Here is a 24,582-nt window from a genome sequence, read left to right as displayed (position 1 = left end):
TGACCTTCCTGGCCCTGAGGGGGTGATTTATAGAACCGTTTCAGACTGGGGGTGGACGGGTGGAGGATAGGAGACCCAGAGCATCTCAGGGGACAGGGGGCAGGGGTGAAAAAACAGCTCAGAGTTGTACAATAACAGTTATGCCCCTTGTGCCACTGTAGTGCTTCTGTGCCAGGTGATTTTTCATTCTAATTTTAATTTCTTCTTTAGTTTTACACAGACTACAGTATGTTGATGTTACCCTGTATTTCCTCCATAGCGGTACTCCTATTATCCTTTGTGGTTAAACTCATAATACAATGGGATGCATAAGGGGCGTTGAAGAGGGGTCACAAGAATGCTACAGGGAGCATTGCTGTTTCTGTGTTTTTATATGTTGTATTGTGAATTGTAGAATGTATCGTTGATTTCCCATGTGTGTGTAATCTTGTTCTGTAATCTCGACAGCATTGCAAATGAGGGTGAACCTCAATGCTCTTTTCGAGAATAAACAAAGGTTTCAATCAAACAGATCGGGGAAATTAACCACATGAACCCTAGCATCCCTATTCTAGGCATATCATGTTAGGCAAACATTCGACAGCAATAGAAGATCTACAAGCTGACAACAAGTCACGTCGTGACACGCTATGAGCTTGTAGATCGGTGAAGAGATTTGATGTAGAGGGATAAAAGAGGAGACCCATTACAGATCGGTCAACAAAGTATATAGGGTTTGGTTAAAGGGAAAAATGTAGATTGACATGCAAATAGAAAGACAGAAATAACAATACTTTTTTGCAGTCTTGGTGCTGTGGTTTCCCATCACTTTTTGTTCCAGGTTTCTTACAGATGGAGGGCAGTGTCAGATTACAAGGACTGTCGTTCCAACGGCCATCCTGTGCATGCCAGCAGCACACAGACAAACAGAGAGAGAGAACACAGCTGTTTAATCCAAACAAACAGAGCAGAAGTCGCTGTGAGGGTCTGTTGCTGTGAGACGAGGAGGGTCACCGTCAGGGTTCAGAGGTCACTCACAGGTCCCCAGATGGTGACGCAGTCCTCCTGAGTGTGGCGGAAGTTATTGGGCTCAAAGGGGTGCCATAATGTGAAGATGACGGGCGTGTGGTCGGTCCATTGGAAGTCCATTTGCATATCAGTGTCGTGGAGCCCTATCCACAGCTCCTCGATGTCTGAAAGAAGACATGAATGGATAAGAGTTAAGATAACAATTAGAGAAAATTGTCGCAGTGCTCTGAATACAAGAGAGAGAGAGAGAGAGAGAGAGAGAGAGAGAGAGAGAGAGAGAGAGAGAGAGAGAGAGAGAGAGAGAGAGAGAGAGAGAGATCTTAGAACCAATATCATTACAGGCACACGATCAAGATCCTAACCACATGAAAGAAGTACATCATCACAAGACTGACAAGTGTTAAAGACCAATAAGATTTGAAAAGAAAATGCACCAACAAATCACCTTTCTTCAGGTTCCGTATGATGAACTCTAGCTCAGGCAGGGTGTGAATGCTGACCAGGTTGGCCTCCATCTTTTGGCAGGTCTTTTGAGATGTGTCCCAATCTATCTTGTCTGAGGTCAGCTTGTAGCAACCTGCCTGGAAGGCCTGCCACCCCACGTCACATTCATACTTGTCATTGTCTGCCCATGAGTCTGTGAAGCACAAAGATAAACCATATAACCTCTAGGTAATATGCAAAATGCATGTACAAATTTACAATGTCTTCATTCCACATGAATTGCTAACGCAATAATAATGTTTTAATACTTTATGAATATCTCCCTTATCAATAGCTGAAAAGGTCATGTAACTGCAAATGTTATACAACGTTAATTGTGATAATAAAAAACCATCTGATAGGTTAATACAGGGGTATCCAAACTTTGCCATGCCAAGCACCCCAAAATAGCCATAGTCTCTCTGGCTGCGGCCGCCCTGTTGTGAAAGGGCTTAAAAAAGAAAAAAGTGAAAATATCTAAAATAGCTGATGTACAAGCTGACAACGGGTCAGGGGCTGTGTCCACAGAAAGCATTTTTTTTAGCTGACAGCGCCTGTCTGCCATGCATTTCTAGCATTTCAGGAGCTTCAAGCAGACAATAGTTACATATTTGGAGAGGAGCGCCGGTAATTTGACCCTCCCGATTGTGTCTGACGACCCGGTAATTCACGACTCAGCGTTAAATCGTTACCACAACCATGAGAAGACCATGTTTACATTGGTTCAGCTAAGCTATTTGTGCTATAAATGCAGATGACAGGATGTTCAAGCACAGCAGCGGTTGATAAGTTTGAATGTTGCGGGCGCTACGTGCGAGCACTATGGACATGATATCCACAGCGCACCTCCGCTCAAAAAGCACTTTTTGTGGACACAGCCTCTAACATTATGTGACAATAATGACATGCCCCAATATACTGTAGGTACACCAGCTTAAGTGGTTAAACTGGTAGAATAGTCGTATGAAATTAATTTGAATTCAAATTATATTTTCTATATACACGTATATATATTTTTTCTCTTTTCTTTTTCTCTTCCTTTCACTTTTTCCTTTCCTTTATAATTGGCCTCCGGGCCCACTTTGAAAACCTGTGGGTTAATAGATAATGATGTTAAGATGGATGGTTTAAATAGACCAGTGTGACAGCCTACAGACTGACCTGTGGTGAATGGGTCCAGAGTGGCATTGGGCCTCTTCTTACAAACGTAAGGCAAAGCTACATCGCAGTCACGGTTTTGCCAGCGGCCTGATGACTCAGTTCTGATCACAGCACAGTTCTCCTCTTCTGCATGGTTCGGCTGGTCTGGGATGGAGTCAACAGTCAGACAAGATTGTTCAAAGCATTCGGACTGCCAAGGAGCTTGACACATATCATTGTTCAGATTTTCTCAGTCAGTAGTTGAAGGCTGCGGTTGTACTCTGCAGCGACAAAGTGTGAGAGGGTGGAACTGAATGAATTTTTTAACCCATTAAAACCTGAGGCCGATTCTAAAAATGTCTTATAAATCCTAACCGTTTTCTGAAAAACGTAGGTTGCTATAATCAGTGGTTCTCAAACTCTTTCATGTCAAGGACCCCAAAATTATATGTATTTGGCCACAGACCCCTATCTCAAAATATTTTTGTTCCAGGAAGATTTTAGTTAAAAATGTATTCAACAATTTGCACACATTTTCAGGATTTTTCTAAAATAGCAGATATACAAGCTCATAGAAGTGACGTGCTATGAGCTTGTACATCTGCTATTTTTGAATAGACAAACCAATGTGCTATATATGTAGCTAAAATCTAAAATGACATAGATGGGTGGGATGGGTTACGGTCTCTAAAGAAAATAAGAGCAAGTAAACATGCTCAGTCAACATTCCAGGGGTTTTAAAAAGATCATAATATGCAATTTCATAATGTTTATTGAACATAGAACAGGTTGTGTTATTGTGGGCTAATAGTCTCACCAGTCTCCCAGTTGAGGTACTTGAGTGGTGAGGAGTCAGCCCACTGCCAGCCCCCATTGATGTCCAGGTCATTCAAACCAATCCACAGAGCAGCACTGTAACCAGTCAGTAAACCTAAAACAATCCACAGAGCAGCACTGTAACCAGTCAGTAAACCTAAAACAATCCACAGAGCAGCACTGTAACCAATCAGTAAACCTAAAACAGAACGGAAAAACCTGCCTCATATCCTCCAAATTATCACAAGAGCAAAAAATCCTGAGGCTGGAATAAAGGTGGAGAATCTCATAAAGTTCACCTTGTATTATGGTTTTGGGTGATTTAGACATTGTGAATATCAAATAGGAAGGAGGGAAAAAAAAGCCAAGATTTTTGCCAGGGATACAATGTTTATGACTGTATGTTGAGGGGGACGGAGTGCAAAGGTTACGACTAATTTATAAAATAAAATAAAAAAGCGGTCTCTGTGTTGGTGTCCCACGCCAAAAATACAAGCTCTATCTATAAGTTCATCACGACACGTTGTAGAGCTTGTAGATCAGCTATTTTGGTGCAGGACACTATCGTACGACAAAGTATAAATCAGGCTTCAGGGTGTTAGGGTTAGGTTTTCCCACCATTTTCCTACTGACTATGTGTGGTCCCGAGGAGGTCAGCAACATCACATACACACAATATATCCATCTGATATATTAGTACTGTAGAATGCACACTCAGTTCCAGCTGGTTCATTTCCATGCGGCCTCATGTAAAAGAAGCTGTGTGTGTGTGTGTGTGTGTGTGTGTGTGTGTGTGTGTGTGTGTGTGTGTGTGTGTGTGTGTGTGTGCGTGTGCGTGTGCGTGTGCGTGTGCGTGTGCGTGTGCGTGCGTGTGCATTTGTGTATACCGTACCATTGATGTATGTCTGCTCATGAAGCTTGGTGATGCTCAGCAGGTCAGAACCCTGCTGTTGGCAGCTGAGGCGAGCCTCGCTCCAGGACAGCGTCGCCTGGAAATTGAACTGGTAACAGCTGTCTGTCAGCGGGTCAGTGTCCCAGAATGTCTCGCAGTCATTGGCTGGAGGTCAGAGGCAGTGATCATAACAACAGTGAGTGCGAAGACTAGTGGCAGTGACTCTTTCAACCTGTCTCAAGCAGAGAGATGGCACTGTGCGGGCAAGTGGACAGACTAAGCGTCTAACAGTTGATCAAACTAATTGATTTAATCGATAATCGTTAATTTAATAAAATAATCCATCCCTATTTTGGGCATGTGAAAATAAATGTAAAATAAATAAAAAACTTTCACTAATATGGAAAATCGCAGATCTACAAGCTCACAGTGCGTCGCAATGTGACACGTTGTGAGCCTGTAGATCGGCCATTTTCGCTAAAATAGGGCAATAGTTATTGGGTTATTGATTCGTTTAAAAAAATGTGCTTCTCGATTTTTCAATGAATCGAAAAAGTAATCAATAGAATAATCGCTAAGAAAATAATCAATGGTTAACAGCCCTATAGGACAGACAGATATTGGCATGTAAAGCGACGACTCACTCTTAACTGGACAGAAGCCCCAGCGCTCGTCCTTGCCATAGTTGTAGGTGGTGGCACACCAGAGGTGGCCGTCCTCTCGACCAATACTAGTGCAACTGTGGAACCACTGGTTATCATACAAGAAGGGCAGGTAGCAGGGCCGGCCGTGAGAGTTCCCCTGGATTGTGTAGATGTCTGGGGAGAGGGCACATAAGAAACTTCAATTCCCATAATGCAGCAGCAATGAGGCCTACTAGCTTCCAGTTAACACAGTGGCGGGCAGTGAGGATGCCGCGAGTGGGCCCCCAAATAATTGGCAAAACATTAAGATTTGAATGATAATATAACAAAATTATGTAAAACACTTAGTGTTAAGTGGTCAGATGGGTGGGCCGGGCGTGAACACTTTCGAGATTTTCAAGTGGGTCCTGATCCAGAAAACGTTGAGAACCACTGAGTTATCAGACTGAACTTTAATGAACTGAAAAACTTCATGTTGACTTCTGTTGACTCAATGGCTTGTATAATCAAACACAGTGAAAAACAGAGGATGATGTTACGGTTAAAATAGGAAGCAAATCAATGTGTGGGCTTTTGTCAGCAGGGGATATTTTCATAAAGTAAGGCATGAGCAACGAGTAAAAGTAAATACAAAAATCGCTTAAGAAAGCAACTTCCATCCTAGCTATGAAACCACAGATGTGGCAGATATAAACATATGAAAACAAAATCCAAGACATAAAAATTGGGAACAGGCAAAAGTCAAAAACAAAAATGAACTAATGAACTATATTGGATTGCTATAATTTCACAAAATGCCCAGAGGTTGCCACCACACCCTCTGCATTCCACTGGTACCATAGGGTGTGAGGAGAGGCATGACACAGGGGCAGAGACTGAGAGACAGAGAGTGACTGGAAGAGGGTTTGTAATGTTACCAAAACACACAGAGTACCTCCACTACTAAGGCCCTATGGAAAGTAGGGCAGATGTGTTAAACGCAGGGGAAAGGGTTATAAAATATCCTCTTTGACTTCTAACTCCGCCACAGGCTGGCTGCAGTTAAGCTGCTCCACAGCCTCTAGGCTGACTAATGTCAGAGGTATTCTGCTCCAACTGTGTTTACTTCGCGAAGAAAGTTGCGAGGATTGGCACTTCAAAGTTAAAAATGTCATCATACCCATTCCCCTGCCACAAAAGAAATAAGTAAAAGAACTAAACTTAGGAGAGAGGATAAAGAAGAAAGTAGAGGGAGATTGTCTGGTCTTAAGTTAAAAGCAGATCTGGTTTTAATTGTAGTCAGGGGGAGCCTGTGAACTAAAGACTCATGCTGCTGAGTGACTAGGAGTAGCAGTGATGCTGACATTGGACACGAGGCATATATACTCTACAGTATGTGTGTGTGTGTGTGTGTGTGTGTGTGTGTGTGTGTGTGTGTGTGTGTGTGTGTGTGTGTGTGTGTGTGTGTGTGTGTGTGTGTGTGTGTGTGTGTGTGTGTGTGTGTGTGTGTGTGTGTGTGTGTGTGTGTGTGTGTGTGTGTGTGTGTGTGTGTGTGTGTGTGTACACGCATATATATATATATTCTTACATCAGTTTACAAACACTGATAATGTTTCAATGTTTGCCCTTAGCTGTCTGCCTGGCAGGCAGCCAATTGTCCTCAAAAATGCCCTGGGGATAACAATTTGCTGCATTCATCTGAACACATACTGTACAGCTGTGGCATGCGCAACAAAAACACCACCTGCCTCGCAGGAGACCTCACTCAGAGCCACAGCAGAACACAGCTGAAAATAGAGAGCCTGGATCATATGATGAAAAGAAACAGGTTTAAAACAGAAGACGGAAGCGCTGGCTGGGTTCAGTCGCAGTGCCGTTTGCAAACAGGTGCTATTCAGTGAAACAATGTACATAGAAGCAAAAAAATCCAGAAGTTTTGCTTGTGGTGAGGCAGAATGTAGGGAAAAAGGTACTGAGGCACCGCAGGTCTTCAACAGGGCTTCTTCATTGGCTTGGTGACATTACCTTATGTCAGAAGATACAGCTTTGTCAGATTGAGAACTAGTGGCGATGTCATGTACATAAGAGAAAAGTCTATTCTAGTTTACAAACACTGATAGAATTCCTGACGTGCCAGCTAGATGTCGGGTCTATTGGTACTAGTGTACCTTACTATTTTACCCTGTATAAACTACGTGGTTCTGTAAACTCTTTGGCTATTCATTCTGAGTAGTAACATACGTGCTTAGATGATTAACAAAAGCCAGAAAACAGCACGTATGCTTAGACAGCCTCATTATTGAGAGTATTAATCCTGTTCACTCGGAACTCTGTCAGTTTGGTCTCTGAGGTGTTTATTCTCCAAGGCCTCGATAAGGATTCACAGTTTCTTCATTATCAACCTACACAAAATACTATTGAGTCTTGATGATGTAGAAATACAGTGGTGTGATCTAGTTTTTTTCGGAGGGTATACGATAATTATTCCCTGCGCGACATGCGCGATACACTATCGCGTTTTCAATGGATGAAATGGTTATTAGACTGTATACGCTTTCCCCCAAAAAAATCTGCACTGTATACGGCGTATACACCGTACCACGGTAGAACACATCACTGTAGAAATACCTGCAAATTAACTTTACTATTGACCATATTCACATGGTGGCTATTTTGCTCTTACGTCATGCTTAAGGGGTGGGAAACAGAGGGGGGGCCATGCGAATACGGTCAGCAGCATACAATAACATACGTACCACGGTATGCTTCACTGCAGAGGTCCTGGTCTTCCCTGTTCAGCCGCCACTTGTGCTCTGCGACAGCCGGAGAGGCCGCGGAGGCATTCGCTGTCGGCGAAGGAACGGGCATGTAGTTGTTCAGGTTCTCAAGCACCTGGCCGCAGTACCAGGTCCAGCGCACTCCGGGGGGGTGGTGGTCACAGGTATACATGCCCAGTGGAGACTTCCCCTCCCCTGGGGAGCCGTCGCTCTCCGTGGTCAGGCCCAGGCACAGCGAGGAGCCCAGGTTGAAGAGGCGACCCCGGCTCACCCATTTCCAGAGCTGGCCGTCATCGCTGCAAGAGGCCATCACGTCGACGGAGTGATCCCGCACCCCCAGGCAGCCCCGGGCCCCCTCGTGGAAGAAAGAAAACACATCAGAGTCCAGCGGCCCTGTGCAGGCAGAGAGGAACAATGGCATCAGTCAATAAAGCTGTTCAAAGTGTTCCACATTAGCTTCTGGTGTCAGGAGGGAAAATGCCAGGAGAACAATCAATTTAATAGATTTAGCCCTGGGTTAGAGCTGGCTTTTCAGTTTGACGTTCCTGTGATAACACACCACAACTTATTTTGTTTCTCTGACATAATCTATAACATGGTGTGTCAAGTTACATTATAAACATTGCAGCATTTTGACCACCTGTGACGAATAAACGCCATCGGCCCATCCAAACGTGTTATAGGTGTTTATAGGAGGGATATTATGTAGTGCGATGTGAAAAGTGGTTACACATGTTTGTTTATGCGGTAATCAATCCAGGTTTGGAAATCACAATAGAATATTTTTAACATGCAACCAAGTCTAAGGTATTTGCACTATTCCAGACGTTTGACCTGGAATGGCCTCTCCTCCTGTGGAGCTCGTAGTCTAAATCTGAACAGGGTTTGCCGGTGGATAGAGCAGTGGTTGGAGGTTTTGAGGGACCAATACTGTAAAGGAACTTAATTTATGAGAACTTTTTAGTGAGTCTCTGGTGAGAAAGGGCTTTGTGTGATATAGCTAAATATTTTAACAGCCCCTGATTACCCCTTTTCATTCTGCAGCTGGAGGCAGCTGAGGCCTCATTGGCAGGCATTATATCAAAATGCAGTAGTTTGAACAATAGTGGCCTGCATGGTTTTAGTCATAGAGCCATGCCACATACACAGTGCACTTTTATTTTCCAAAATAAATATAACACTAACAAAATGATGAGTGAGCAAAGACGCACACACGCACGCACGCACGCACGCACGCACGCACACACGCGCGCACGCACACACACACACGCACACGCACACACACACACACACACAAAAGGTTTGAACGTAAAAACATGGGGAAAAAATGGCTGAAAAGAGTGACTGGAATGTCGGGAACAAAAACCAACACTTCCCAAAAACTGTGTGGTTTTCTCTCATCACCCGTTTTCTTTTTCTTTTCTTTTCTTTTCTTTTCTTTTCTCTTCTTTTTTTAACCTGCTTTAAGGCCCTGGACAATGCAGAAGTTAAAAACTAAGCAGTCTACAGTGCAGGTATAGTGGAAATTTTGAAATTCATCTCAAAACGGGCACTGTTCTTGTGTGGTGGAAGTTTTGGTGTTCGGAATTTTACGGCAAGCTTCGTATAGTAATTTTTCCGGAATGTACTGGCGGAATTAAAATTTCCCTGTAGTGAAAACGCTAGAAATCAAAGTACTGGCATAGCATGATGACGTTGACAGCGAGAAAGAGAGAGCGTCGAGTGAGAGAGCGTTTCTAACGGTCATCGTGGCAAATGTTTTTGCTGGAAAAGTTCTGGCACTGTAGTGAAAACACAGCTTTGGAGTGTAAATGTGGTAACGAGTGTTTGTGTGCGTCTGCAAGAAAAATTCAGCAGCAAATAGAAATAGAAAGAGAGGGGGAAGGAGGGAGGGAGAGGGACTGGGAGAAAGTGTGTGTGTGTGTGTGTGTGTGTGTGTGTGTGTGTGTGTGTGTGTGTGTGTGTGTGTGTGTGTGTGTGTGTGTGTGTGTGTGTGTGTGTGTGTGTGCGTGCGTGCGTGCGTGAGAGAGAGAGAGAGAGAGAGAGAGAGAGAGAGAGAGAGAGAGAGAGAGAGAGAGAGAGAGAGAGAGCGCAATGAAGAAAGACTATATGGAGGGAGCAGCTGTGGCTCTAAAATTGTGGTGCTGTTAGAAGTGCAAAAACGAAAAGCCCCAAAACAAACAGATCTGGGATCTAGAAGAGAGAAAGTGAGACCCTCAGCATTCCAACTCCACGGGCTCCTGCAAGGGGCCAGGAAGTGGGGAAGGTGGGAAATATCACTGTGTATTTAGTTGAAAACAGGACCACTGAGTATGGGGATACTTTGGTACAGTGATTCTCAAACTCTTTTCATGCCAAGGAAAAGAGTTTGTGACAGAGACCTCCATAATGCTAAAATGTATCAAAGAGATTCCACATTTTTTTCCAACATTTTCCAGATTGTTTGAAAATAGCAGATTTACAAGCATGCAATGTGTCACAATTTGACGCGTTATGAGCTTGTAGATCAGCTATTTCCAAATAGCCAATATAGGGTATATAGGGTTAAAGTGGCTAAACAGATTTTATACTGTATTAAATAATTTAGCTGGGGACACCCTGGAACCCCCTGAAGGACCCCTGGGGGTCCCTGGACCCCACGTTGAGAACCACTGCTTTAGTAAACTCATACAGTGGAACTAATCTCCCACGTTGTCTGCTCACCCTATATACAACTGGGTCACAATGCGACACGTTTTGAGCTTGTAGATCTGCTATTTGCACTATTTTGGAAAATAATAATAATAATTATATCAATTTGTGGGTGCTAGGCCTGACCTCGACTAAGTCGACTAGTCGACTGGTTAGTCGCGGGGGGTCCGAGTCGACTGCGTGTCTCTTAGTCGAATCTAGTCGGATTTTTTTATTTTTTATTTTTTTTAATGGCCAAAAATGTTTTAAATTGTTTTTTGGCCAAGTCTACACCTGCAACCACACGTAACTTCCACTTTATTCTTCTTATTCCTCGTCTTTGTATTGGTATTGTTTGTGTTGGAGCGCCTCAGTGCGGCTGCAGAGTTCATGTGCAACCTCTTCCAGAGAGAGATAGAGACACTAGAAACTCTGCTGGAGAGACAAAACAAACTGTGTAGACTTGGCCCTTTGAAATAAAATGTATTTTGGCCCTAAAAGATAAATAAATATTTTTTTTTTTTTTCTTTTTTTTTTTAGTCGACTGCCAGTCGACTTTTGGCAATTAGTCGCCAATTAGATTCGACTAAACAAATCCTTAGTCAGGGACAGGCCTAGTGGGTGCCGATAGCTGATTGGTTAAGGTGCGTGTAGGGCTCTGATGCAGCATGACGCCGGGTTCTGGATTCGGTTCACAAGATTAAATTTTTTTGTTGAATGAAACATTTAGAAAAATGTCGGCACATGCCCAAAACAGGGACGCCAGGGTTTATGTAGTTAATAAACTGCATCCTTGATGTTTTTATAGACGGTGAGAAAATGGAGTGTCCTCTAAGCACTATAAGCTCCCTGTAATCTTGAACAGACAATCAATGTAGCCCTCTTCTTTCACTCAACATCTGTGGTTGGGTTCTCGAGAACCATGCAGTGTCAAGCTCGAGGGCAACTAGTCTGTAGATGTATGTAGTAACAAAACACAATGGTTGTGCGGTTCAGCAAAACCGTATTCCTGATTTATACTTAGTGCTTACACTGCTGTTGCACAACGAAAATTGCCGATATACAAGCCCACAACATGTTGCAGCATGACACATTGTGATCTTGTAGACTGGTTATTTTCGGTGCACAACAACTAAGTATAAATCACTCGAGAGCCCACATTGCCAGTGGTTTGTACAGTGTAATCAAATATAATCACCGCCCTGCTGTGCTACATAGCCACCCATCTCCCTGTAGCACCCTGTTGTTAGGCCTGTTTACTGTCCACTAATTGTGATGCCATAAAGGTTCAAGTTAGAAGAACAACTTTTTGCCTGCCAGGGATGCACTGTGTGTGTGTGTGTGTGTGTGTGTGTGTGTGTGTGTGTGTGTGTGTGTGTGTGTGTGTGTGTGTGTGCGTGCGTGCGTGCGTGCGTGCGTGCGTGCGTGCGTGCGTGTGTGGGTGTGGGTGTGGGTGTGGGTGTGTGCGTGTGCGTGTGCGTGCGTGTGTGGGGTACTTTAAATCCCATCTCAAAAAGTAACTGACAGAAAGTGTCTCTATTATATGGCTTAAAGGTGGTGCAAGTTAGCCTGGTAAACCCTCCCTCCGGAAATCTCATTTCTATTTGATTCCTGGAGTGAGTCTGGCATGAACCGCCTCTCTGCAATATTGGCTGTGTATGCCAAACGGCCGCGCCTATCAGCGTCGTCGCTCATTGTTCTGTGATTGACAGCTTACGTTGGCCAATCAGGTGGCGAGTTCGAGTGAGCCCAAAACACGAACGGCAGCCATCTTTTTCTTGTGCGGCCAATTCTCCGCTATTTTTTTACTTCAAAAAGCTCTCTAACTTCTATTTTGAGGCACGGAATTTACTTATAAGATATCGTTTGGATAGAATTTAGTTGTTTAACTTCATATATGTGGTCAATTAATCATGACAAAGCCTATTTAAAAAATAATAATTAGAGAACCGGTAGGGGCGGGCAGTGACACCATTGTACCCGAAAAAGGCAACCCATTTTGGGTATGGCTGTCTCAAAAGTCCCGTCGCGTCACATTAAGACTGGTGAACTGCTGATTGGCTGAAGGGGAAAAATTATCATTGGCTGAAGGGGTTGTCAGTCAACGGTATTACTCCCGCCCAACTCCAGCACAGCCAATATTGCAGACAGGCGGATCAGGCCAGACTCACTCCTGAAATGAAATGGAATTGAGATTTCCGGAGGGAGGGTTTACCAGGCTAGGTGCAAGTGGCAGTTTTTGTTAAAATAATTGTTAGATAGTTTTATATTCCAATAGTAAGTAATTTGTTCAGGGGTCTCCTCATCTCTACAGCTCTTTAGTAATCAGAAAATACATGTTCAAGTCAGGATACCAATTTTATCCAATTAGGAGAGAAAGGGGAATGTGCATGCAAAGTTTCAGGGCAATCAAAGGCTGAGTTCATGATTTGAAGCATTTTGTACAAAACGGGCAAACATTAGACGTCAATCTTGGCCAAACAGGATGGAATATTTGATCACATGATTATAGAGGTAATGTGTACCGATTTGCGTGATGTTTGGACAAAATCTGTAGGAATAATATCAAAAAAGTTGTTTTGCAAAAATCGTCCGCCTGGTGGCGCTATAACAGGCCGATGTGAGAGATTTGGGGCAGAGGCCTTTACTTGGCCTCCAATGAGTATGTGTGCACAGTTTCATGGTGATCGGTCCAACAGTGCCAGAGATTACCTGCTCACAGATGGACACACACACACACACACACACACACACACACACACACACACACACACACACACACACACACACACACACACACACACACACACACACACACACACACACACACTGACACACGGATGGACGGGGTTGAAAACATAGTCTCGGCCATGCCTTTGGCCTGGCGGAGACAATAGTCACCTACACCAGTTTTTACATTTGATGATGCCTCTTATTAAAAACTGCTTGGAAAGGACTATTTCTGCAGAGTATCAATTTGTTGTATCAATATAGTGAGGAGACTAAATCCATCAGATGAATCAGAATGCTTCCGCTTTTTTGAATGCTTTTATGTTGCAATTCAGTTACCTCTCACATTGTCGTCTGTCTAAAATGTTACAAATATAGAATAAAAAAGATCTTGTCAGACATGTTCTACATCAGTGTTTCCCAAACTTTTTAAAAACATAACAAAATGGACTGGAGGGATATTTACCCACAACCCATAAAAATGGTTGTGTGACCCAAACAATGGGTCCCGACCCATTGTTTGGGAACCACTGTTCCATAATCTCTTTGTAAATACAAGATTCTTTTTTCCACTGAAATAAAGGGACAAATTTCCATATTGACTTTTTCTTAGTATTCAATTATGCTTCTCACACACACTGTTACATAATGCTGATGATGGGCACGGTATACTTGCTCAAGACACACAGCCGTTTTACAACGAGCTGTAAATAACTTTAACCATAACATGATGGTGTCATTTTATCTTTTGTCAATTGTCACAGTAAGAATTTAAGTCACTTTTCTGTGGTTACAGAATGGCGAATTAGTCAGAATTAGCAATCGGGTGAAGAGGTGAATTCCCTTTTCAATATACTGTATACAGTATATTTCATAAAGTTTCAGTCCGACATAATAATATTTTTATTATTTTGTGAAATTTAGAGCTGGCAATGAAACTGTCTTTGAAACAGTATTCAATTTAAACTCATTTTTGTACATGTATCCTTGTCATCCTTGTTAACTGTAGCCAGGAGGAGATATGGCTTGGTGTTTGATATGGACCAACTCTAGAGAAATCAGATCGAGTGGATGATTCCAGATCACCTTTAAACCATTAGGCCTGTGAAATTTAAGGCACAACATCTCCCCTGCCGTGATATCATCCACCCTTACTCTCTCTCTTCTATGCCCTGTCACCCCTTTTCAGACTAAAGGCTGTTTCCTGCTGAAAAGAGAAGCTTAAACTTCCAGCCAAGAACAACCAGCAATTGAGCCAAGAGAGGCTGATCTTCCCAGAACCTCCACCTCATAATCAGGTCAGCTTCTGGGCCAGGTTTCCCGGCTGGGAGTGGGTGTTGGGTGTGTACAGTGAGGGGATGGGTGAAGAACAGGGTTTGGATGACTGGTAGCAAGGACCATGGGATTTGACTAACTGAAGCTGGGTCCAAGTTGGTGTGAGAATTTTAATTTGGACTCAATCAGCACCACTTGATTACGGAAACCCCAATTGATGACATGGAGAAGTCTCAGCTAAGTGAGGGAAATACATTTTCTTGCCAATCAACCTCTCTGATATCTGAGTTCTTTGGGATTTTACAGTGCAGGTTGAAAAAGATATGACAGTTGTGACTCATCATGCCTTCCTAGACGCTAAAGTCTAGCCTACCACTCTTCTGCCAAATTTCCAGTTGGGTGTAAAGAGCAGCACAGCCTCTAGGGGCTGCTAGCGGGGCTTTTAGACTCTAGTTTTGTTCTTTCACACTACACAAATCTAGAATGGGATGAGCTAAATGCTGTCTGGGATTTTTTTTTTTTTGACATATGTTGGAGATAAAAACATTCCATTAACTGGAAAGTTTTATAACTTCAACTAACAAATAAACAGGAAATTCCTGCCTGTGTTTGTTTCATTTCTGTTCTATGGTGGTCTAGCCTCTGAGATTAAATGAACTGTGGGTTTCACTTCATCTGAGTTGTAGCGAATAAGAGTTCATATAGGAATAATATCACATTTGCATTTTGTTGCTGCCATCAGCAAGAAAACTTAACTTGGATGATGTGACTGATCACTGCTGACTGCCAAACCACAGTCTAACTGCTTATCTCATTTAGAAGCCAGATAGTTAAGGGGGCGAGAGAAAGACAGACAGACAGACAGACAGACAGACAGACAGACAGACAGACAGACAGACAGACAGACAGACAGACAGACAGACAGACAGACAGACAGACAGACAGACAGACAGACAGACAGACAGACAGACAGACAGACAGACAGACAGACAGACAGACAGACAGACAGACAGACAGACAGACAGACAGACAGACAGAGACAAACAGAGCGAGACAGAGACAGACAGACCCTACGGGTAATGTCTAGATATGTTCATAGTTGCAGACAGTGCATGTGTGAAAGCAGAGTGACAGACAGAACTGCATATTGTACATAATTTGGTATAATTATATTCCTAACTAATTGCAGACCACAACTTTATCGGTTACTCATAGAATGATGACATTTATTGAAATGAGTCAATCCATTTAAAGGAACATCCACTCAATAAGATTTCAAGTACGGTAGGCCAAGCCTTTTTGTGTGATCAAAAGCACTCAAGGTCCAAGGTGGTCTTTATTGTTACGTCTTGTGTACAGGTACATAAGAGTAACTTTTATTTTTGATTGGGTCCTCCGTTCATATATCTGAGAACAAACTCTAATAATCTGTGATATCACACACACACGCACACACACACACACACACACACACACACACACACACACACACACACACACACACACACACACACACACACACACACACACACACACACACACACACACACACACACACACACACACACACACACACACACACTAAAAGGTCAGACAGACTGTGAGGAATGAGGATACAAAGACAGTCAAAGCAGTGCCTTGTTTATGCTGATGTGAGGAGATTAGAGTCTGGTATCTTGCCTTCACAGACAGTGGTGCATGATAACACAAAGATATATATTCTAATGCCCTACTCAGAAAAACTCAAAAATAAATGGATTGTTTTTAACATATTCATTTCAACAAATTTCATCATTCTATGGGTAAACAAGAGAGGTGCCTGTGTGTGTGTATATACTGTATATATATACTGTACGCTGATGTGCCGTGACAGACCTGTCACTCTTGGTTCAATAAACCCTAAAGTCCAGTTTATAGACGACATACACAGAAATTACCTTTTACATGCGCAAGGCATCTTTATTGACAAACAAGGGAGATTCCCTCTATACTATGTGAATAAAAGAACAGCAAATTAATGATATTAAAACAATACGACCTGATATATCACGAAGGCAATTCGCTCCACATCTAAGTCTGCATGCAAACAAGCGCTCGGTTGAGCGCCTGGAGAATTCTGAAGTTCTTATCTATTACATTCAGTATATCAACGCTGTGGCTATCAAGGCCTGTCTTCTGACTGCACTCTATAAAGTAAAGGTTGACGGCCCAAGGTTCCACAATGGACCATCAAGCCCTCCTTGGGTACGAATTTAGTACCCACAACAACACAAGATTAAAATCTAAACAGTACTTTATAGCAATTATCATCCAGCATAACATATTGCATGTTTAAAAAATCAGGTCCCATTTTTCTCTTTTTGAGTCATGTGAGCCGAGGAAAACCCTTTTCTTTGAAGGGGAAACTCTGAACTAGGCTGGGGCAGTCCCAAACCTACCATCTGGACATGAGCTCTTATTGGGGACAATTACATCATTTGATTCCATATCGCATTGCTAGACTTAGGGTCCCTCAGTGGGGCATTCCCACTGAGTTTTCCTTTACAAGCAACTATTCTAACATGTGTATATATATATATATATATATAAAAAAAATTATTTATCTTGTTCTCTGTGTGCATTTTTGGTTTCTTCTCCAATTCCTCTGGTTGAGGTGGTCACTTTTCCGAGCCCGGAGGAGGAGGTTCCGACAGAGCCCAAGACTAGCCCCCCCCCCCAACCCATCCAGTGCCATTAACGAATGTACTTGGCACTGAATGAGCTAAGAGGCGGAGGTCCCACTCCCGAGCCCCCCGGGTCCGTACCCTCCTGGGGCCTGAGACCGGAGCCCCCCGTATTATACACAGGGGCCCCAACCCCCAAGCGCCAGTCAGATCCGTACCCTCCTTGAGGTCGAAAGTCGGGGCGTAGATATCGTGCAGGGGTGTTCTTCGTCAAGTTCAGCATGGGGGCCCAGGTGGCAATATAATGTTTCTGTGGTGTGTATTGGGATCACTCTGTCACTGCTCTCTTATCGCTTGCCATTTGCGAAGGGCAAGACAGCCTATATTTAATGTGCCTAAAGCTGCCAGGGAGATCGCTACGATCAGATTATGTCCCCCAACATTACTATCAAAATCAAAATCAAAATTAATATGTAATCTGGGGTCGTTCAGTGGCCTTGGGCAGCATAGATGTACCCCATGAAACAATGGTATGTTCCTGTCTGGCTGAGAGTGATATTGGTACTACTCAAATTAAATGTGTAGTGTCCCTCCTTTATCTAAAAAAAAATATATGGTGGGGGGTCTTTGCTCTCTGTATGCACACTTAAGTCTTTCGAACCTCCCCACCGGGGCGCAGTCCCAGGCTAGACCCCTTTCCACTTGAGGGCTACACCCAGGTCACCCTGGATAGAGAGTTCAAGTCTCCTGCTTCCCGGCGTCTTCTTTTCAAAGCCCACCGATCACAGGAGCATCACTCGCTTAGTAACTGTAGCACTCCGGCGGTCGCTTTCAGCTTGTGATGGCCTGACTGTACATTGAGCCGAACGCAGCGACCACACCCGCCTCCTGTCGGGGAGCACGCCATGGAATTAATGCTTTTTGCGATCCGACCGGCGGGTGACCCAGTCGATAGCGATCCCTTACCCGTAGGCGTGGTTGGCGCCCCAGGCAGGAAACCGACGGTCTTTGCCAGGGAGATCGCTACGATCAGATTATGTCCCCCAACATTACTATCAAAATCAAAATCAAAATTAATATGTAATCTGGGGTCGTTCAGTGGCCTTGGGCAGCATAGATGTACCCCATGAAACAATGGTATGTTCCTGTCTGGCTGAGAGTGATATTGGTACTACTCAAATTAAATGTGTAGTGTCCCTCCTTTATCTAAAAAAAAATATATGGTGGGGGGTCTTTGCTCTCTGTATGCACACTTAAGTCTTTCGAACCTCCCCACCGGGGCGCAGTCCCAGGCTAGACCCCTTTCCACTTGAGGGCTACACCCAGGTCACCCTGGATAGAGAGTTCAAGTCTCCTGCTTCCCGGCGTCTTCTTTTCAAAGCCCACCGATCACAGGAGCATCACTCGCTTAGTAACTGTAGCACTCCGGCGGTCGCTTTCAGCTTGTGATGGCCTGACTGTACATTGAGCCGAACGCAGCGACCACACCCGCCTCCTGTCGGGGAGCACGCCATGGAATTAATGCTTTTTGCGATCCGACCGGCGGGTGACCCAGTCGATAGCGATCCCTTACCCGTAGGCGTGGTTGGCGCCCCAGGCAGGAAACCGACGGTCTTGTCCTGGCCCCGCTTGGCTACGGGAACCAGAATATTAACCGTTTTCACCCGCCTTGCCTGTAACCGGTGAGTCACGCACTCCCGTCCGGTTAGGTGTGGACTGTCATCCACGCACCATGTGCTGCCAACCCTAGGAGAGAGCGGCAGTCGGCACACCGACTAGACGGAAAACACAGCTAGGATGTTGATTCATCCTTGACAGAACACGGGGGCCCTTCAGTCTCTCCCCAGCACTATATAACGTCTTTAACGTGCTCTGGGAGCCTTGCGACCCCGCTGCCGCCTGTTGTGGACAAGGATTGGGGAGCCTACCCCCTAACCTCCTCCACTTGCCCTCTGACCTCGCTTCTCTTTTTTTTTTTTTTTTTTTTTTTTTTTTTCCTCTTATTATTATTATTTATTTATTTTAAATAACTGACTCCATTTTTCTAATTTACAGGTTTAATCACTTAATTTCAGACTGTTCATAACTTTAACAAAAATAACAGATCTACTTGCACAATGAGTCACTATTGAGCTAGCCTAAACAGCCACGGTTTCCAGTAATCATACTGGAGTAAATGTACAATGTCGGCTTCTGAAATGTACACTTAAGTAGAAGTAAAAGTATTGAAAACTGGAACTACTCTAGTGAGATACAAAATGGGACCCTCAAAATGTACTCAAGTAGAACACTTGAGTAAATGTACTTCGTGACCTTGGCTTCCACCACTGAACCCCGTGCAGGCGGTTATCTTCCTTGTTTAAATTCCTAAGCAGGACAAAATCTCTAAACAAAATGCTTACGGAGCAGATTACACTATCCACTGACATGTACTTGGGTCAAAGTACCAAAAACAAAAAATGGTATCGGAGTGGAGTGAGACACCAACGTGAGAAGTGTTTAATAGGCAGCCTGTCCCCATTCACAATTTCTTAGATTTAACATGCACAAGTTTCCTTTTGAAAATAGCAGATCCACAAGCACGAAGTGCTTGAGATGAAATAGCTTGTGAGCTTGTAGATCGGCAATTTCCAAATGGCTGAGCTGTATGCAGGGCTGAAGTGGTTCTGCAGCAATTATCTCACTTAAGTAAACAGTTACCAACGTTCTCAAGGTGTTTTGCAGGGGCAGAAGCACACTGTCTGCCTCTGAGATGTATGCAAAATGTAAAATGTAAAAATACAGATAGCTGTAAGGGCTTTTTAAAGTAACAATACCTCAAGACTGTACTTAAGCACAAACCTGGACCTCAGGAAGAATAGTCTCCACTAAGGTGTAGACTAGTGGATGCTCCTTAAAAAAACAACAACAAACAAACAGACAGGACTTACAGAGGCCTTCATTCATTCGGATGACGTACATATAACATACATATAAAGACACATATGACACACTGTAGTACTAATTAGGGGGCAACCCTAGGCTGCAGAGCCAGCCGTTCACGTCACCTCGCTCGGATGCTGGAGCTAAACATAACGTGCATGTAACCTGTAGTAGTTTTGGGGTCGCCCCTTAGTGGCAGTCTCAGCTTAAACATAATATAACCTGTAGTATTTTCTTAGCCGCAGTCTCAGCTTTCACATAATATAACCTGTAGTATTTTCTTAGCCGCAGTCCCAGCTTTCACATAATATAACCTGTAGTATTTTCTTAGCCGCAGTCCCAGCTTTCACATAATATAACCTGTAGTATTTTCTTAGCCGCAGTCCCAGCTTTCACATAATATAACCTGTAGTATTTTCTTAGCCGCAGTCCCAGCTTTCACATAATATAACCTGTAGTATTTTCTTAGCCGCAGTCCCAGCTTTCACATAATATAACCTGTAGTATTTTCTTAGCCGCAGTCCCAGCTTTCACATAATATAACCTGTAGTATTTTCTTAGCCGCAGTCCCAGCTTTCACATAATATAACCTGTAGTATTTTCTTAGCCGCAGTCCCAGCTTTCACATAATATAACCTGTAGTATTTTCTTAGCCGCAGTCCCAGCTTTCACATAATATAACCTGTAGTATTTTCTTAGCCGCAGTCCCAGCTTTCACATAATAACACATAACGACACATAACGTACACAACTTAGGCTACACGCTATCTTCTCCCATGTACCCGGCGTGGTTTGCGGTTTAGAGATCCTAGTAAAGGCCACTTATTGTATTGTCTCAGTAAACTGTTGGATCATAGAATACAGAGAGACAGTGTAGTGTCTCAGTAAACCATAGGATCATAAAGTACACTGAGACAGTGTGGTCTATCAGTAACCTATAGGACCACAGAACACAGAGAAACAGTGTAGTGTCTCAGTAAACTATAGGACCACAGAATACAGAGAAACAGTGTAGTGTCTCAGTAAACTATAGGACCACAGAATACAGAGAAACAGTGTAGTGTCTCAGTAAACTATAGGACCACAGAATACAGAGAAACAGTGTAGTGTCTCAGTAAACTATAGGACCATAGAATACAGAGAAACAGTGTAGTGTCTCAGTAAACTATTTGTACATTATGACAATTGTACGGATATATTCATGCAGGCACACAGACAAACCCCCTACATCTAGTGTAAAACTAATATTAGATAAATTCACCCGCACCGAAAACCAAAGCGTGAAAAAGTGGTATTTCGAGGTACAACAAGAATAAATCCATATATTTATATATATAGCCATGTATTGCTCGAACACCCAAGTTGAATCGTGGGTTATTCTAGAGGCCTTGACATGAATATATATATAAATAAAGACAAATAACTGATAGTAACAGCTGATAGTTAAACATCCGTGTAAAAAAAAAAAAAATCGGGGTGTCTCCGGTGGTCTCATAAACATATACAGAGACAGTTGCTGGGAGGATCAACTCGGTCCACCCAGCCACGCTAACAGGACATCATGGGGTATAGGAAGTACAGAGCCTAAGTATTAAACACAAAGGTCATTCAATCTGCTGTTCAGTGGTGACTTCACATGTATGCAATCATATTTACACATTGTCTTTAATAATTGACCTAAATTTGGTATAATACAATTCACATATAGCACCGCGTGTACCCTTCCTGGGGCCCCAAGGAATTGTAGCACATAGTGTATGGGCGAATTGTTATTTGGATCTTATGGATCCAGCGGTCGTCTGGACTGGACAGGGTCACGGTCGGGGTCACCAGCTGATGTGCCGTGACAGACCTGTCACTCTTGGTTCAATAAACCCTAAAGTCCAGTTTATAGACGACATACACAGAAATTACCTTTTACATGCGCAAGGCATCTTTATTGACAAACAAGGGAGATTCCCTCTATACTATGTGAATAAAAGAACAGCAAATTAATGATATTAAAACAATACGACCTGATATATCACGAAGGCAATTCGCTCCACATCTAAGTCTGCATGCAAACAAGCGCTCGGTTGAGCGCCTGGAGAATTCTGAAGTTCTTATCTATTACATTCAGTATATCAACGCTGTGGCTATCAAGGCCTGTCTTCTGACTGCACTCTATAAAGTAAAGGTTGACGGCCCAAGGTTCCACAATGGACCATCAACACACACACACACACACACACACACACACACACACACACACACACACACACACACACACACACACACACACACACACACACACACACACACACACACACACTGTATGCTGTGCGACCAGGCATGAATACAAAATAAATAAAGAAATCTCATATGCCCTGCAAAACCAGCCTCTTTACTACTATCTAATTAGAGACATGATAACAGACAAGACAACTCTTCTTCTCATTTCTATGTTCTGAATTTGTACCAAAACAGATTGAACCCCACTTGGCATATATAGACAAACTTTCTCAACTGCTCTCCTTTGAAACCATACATACAGTAGTTTGTCAAAAGGTGACCATTCAAAACCCCCCAACTTCAGTGGCTTGTAGGTTATAGTTTTTGTTTGTTTGTTTTTCCAACGAAAGGGTGAAAAAACATTGTTTAAAAGGCAGAGGTGGAACATTTTGTTTTTGCAGTGCTTATGGCAGTTTGTGATAATCAGTGGTGGAAAAAGTACTCACATTTTTTACTTAAGTAAAAGTATCAATACTGCAATGTAGAAAATGGCTGAAGTGGTTAATGTATGTTTTGTAATAATAATCTAAATAATAATCAAATAATTGTAGTGGAGTAGAAGTAAAAGTATTGAAATTGGAAATACTCCAGTAAAGTAAAAAATACCTCAAAATTGTACTTAAGTAATGAGTAGGCCTACAGTACTTGAGTAAATGTACTTGACCCATGGATTCAGACTTCACAAAAGAAGAAGAAAACGATTACATTTCTAATTTTAACCCCTGCATTTCAGAACATTCACACGTAGCGGTGACATTATGATCCCATGCACTACTTGCACCAACATGGTGAGACTGACTGAGTTAATTGCAGTGGTGGAAAAAGTAGCCTACTAAAAATTTGTACTTAAGTAAAAGTATCAATACTGCAATGTTGAAATACTGTTACAAGTAAAAGTCCGGAATTAAAAATGTACTTGAGTAAAAGTAGGCTACACAAGTATTGGTATCAAAAAATGTACTTAAAGTAGGCCAACCAAAAGTAGAAAGTACTCATTATGCAGAATGGCCCATTTTTTTAAATGTAGAACAATCTTTTGAAAATAGCAATTTCAAATGGCCGAAATCTATAGGGCTGATCTGGTTATAATGTATGTTTTGTAATCAAAATCTACAAAGTAACTAGTTTTCAAATAATTATAGTGGAGTAAAAGTACAATATTTGCCTCTGAGGTGTCGTGGAGTAGAAGTAAAAGTACTCCAGTGAAGTAAAAAATACCTCAAAATGGAGTAAATGTACTTATAGTTACTTTACACCACTGGTTAATTGCACAGGATGTTAAGGTCACATCAGCCCGCAGGCAGGGTGCCAAATGCAGCGTCAGTCCATGATGGCCACACGGTAACAATGCAAAGTAGGCTAACATCCGGCACTAAAAATAGTACAAAGAAACAAAGCTAAACGAGGTGCCCTAATCAGCCGGCTTGCACTTATAACGCTTTGTGGAGAAGAAATAAATAAATACATTAAAAACACCATTAGTAAAAAAAAACAAAAAACATAACCCCACACAGACCCATCCCCCCTCCCCTCTCCACATCTGGTTCCACTCACAATTCGGACTTTCGTTCGTGGCAAAGCATCGGATTCTCAAATGTACAGTTTAACACTTTACGGCGTTATTTTGTCAATGCAAAAAAAAATATGACTGAAAGTTGGTATGATTTACACACACATGTTCCAGCCAAGATTTAGACTGAACTAGTTTTCGAGTTTGTATGAATGAAAAAAAAGAAAATACAGTACTTTCGCTACGAGAGATTTTCCTTACCTGAAACGGTCCTCTTAAGTTCCAGACTAAAGATGAATAAATATAAAGTGCATTGGTAAAAATGCAGGCAGTTTTTCCATGTTTTCCTTGAATCCCTGTTACGATCGCGACCGTTGTTTTGCATGCTCACAAACTGCAACAAAAAGAGACAGAGTGAGCCCTGGTGAGACTGGATGTGCTTATTTCGGGACGGATAGATGCAGTAGTGAGAGCATGAATGTCTGTCTCAGTCCTAAATGAATGGGGTAGCCGCTGCGTCACCACTGAGTCTCACGTCAGTGTTTGTAGAGACTCTTTTGCAACAACAACGCTGTAGATGTCCAACATCTGCCACGATGTAGGCTATACACTATGGCATTTGTGTCAGAAAAGCCACAAATGTTATGGGTTATAAGGTCAAAAGTTACAATCCGTAACTTGGTCAACTACCCTAAAAAAATCGAAATGGCAACAGAAAATAAACAAACGAGGTAATTCCAGTTATTTGGATGGATGCTGGATGATTTTATTTTGTCATTGAACACAAGTGTACAATGAAAGT

The 24,582-nt window shown here is 42.8% G+C and overlaps 1 protein-coding gene across 2 annotated transcripts in view; it reads right to left on the bottom strand.

Moving 5' to 3' along the window:
* Positions 1-24,259, bottom strand: part of mrc2 (mannose receptor, C-type 2) — a 42,252-nt gene extending 17,993 nt beyond the window's left edge. For both annotated transcript variants that reach the window (XM_080446574.1, XM_080446575.1), the window contains exons 1-9: positions 24,042-24,259; positions 7,719-8,132; positions 4,984-5,157; positions 4,340-4,504; positions 3,449-3,562; positions 2,653-2,796; positions 1,454-1,645; positions 1,018-1,172; positions 774-878 (exon numbers count right to left, since the gene is read on the bottom strand). In XM_080446574.1, the coding sequence (XP_080302700.1) occupies positions 774-878; positions 1,018-1,172; positions 1,454-1,645; positions 2,653-2,796; positions 3,449-3,562; positions 4,340-4,504; positions 4,984-5,157; positions 7,719-8,132; positions 24,042-24,165 (1,587 nt within the window). In that variant the 5' untranslated portion in view covers positions 24,166-24,259. The remainder of the gene's footprint in view (positions 1-773; positions 879-1,017; positions 1,173-1,453; positions 1,646-2,652; positions 2,797-3,448; positions 3,563-4,339; positions 4,505-4,983; positions 5,158-7,718; positions 8,133-24,041) is intronic.
* Between the last annotated feature and the right edge of the window lie 323 nt (positions 24,260-24,582).

The sequence above is a fragment of the Gymnoscopelus braueri genome, assembly GCF_963280865.1.
Source record: "Gymnoscopelus braueri genome assembly, chromosome: 13".
NCBI lineage: Eukaryota > Metazoa > Chordata > Actinopteri > Myctophiformes > Myctophidae > Gymnoscopelus > Gymnoscopelus braueri.
The sequence above is the reverse complement of the archived record's forward strand: the minus strand, read 5'-3'. Positions and strand labels throughout refer to the sequence as shown.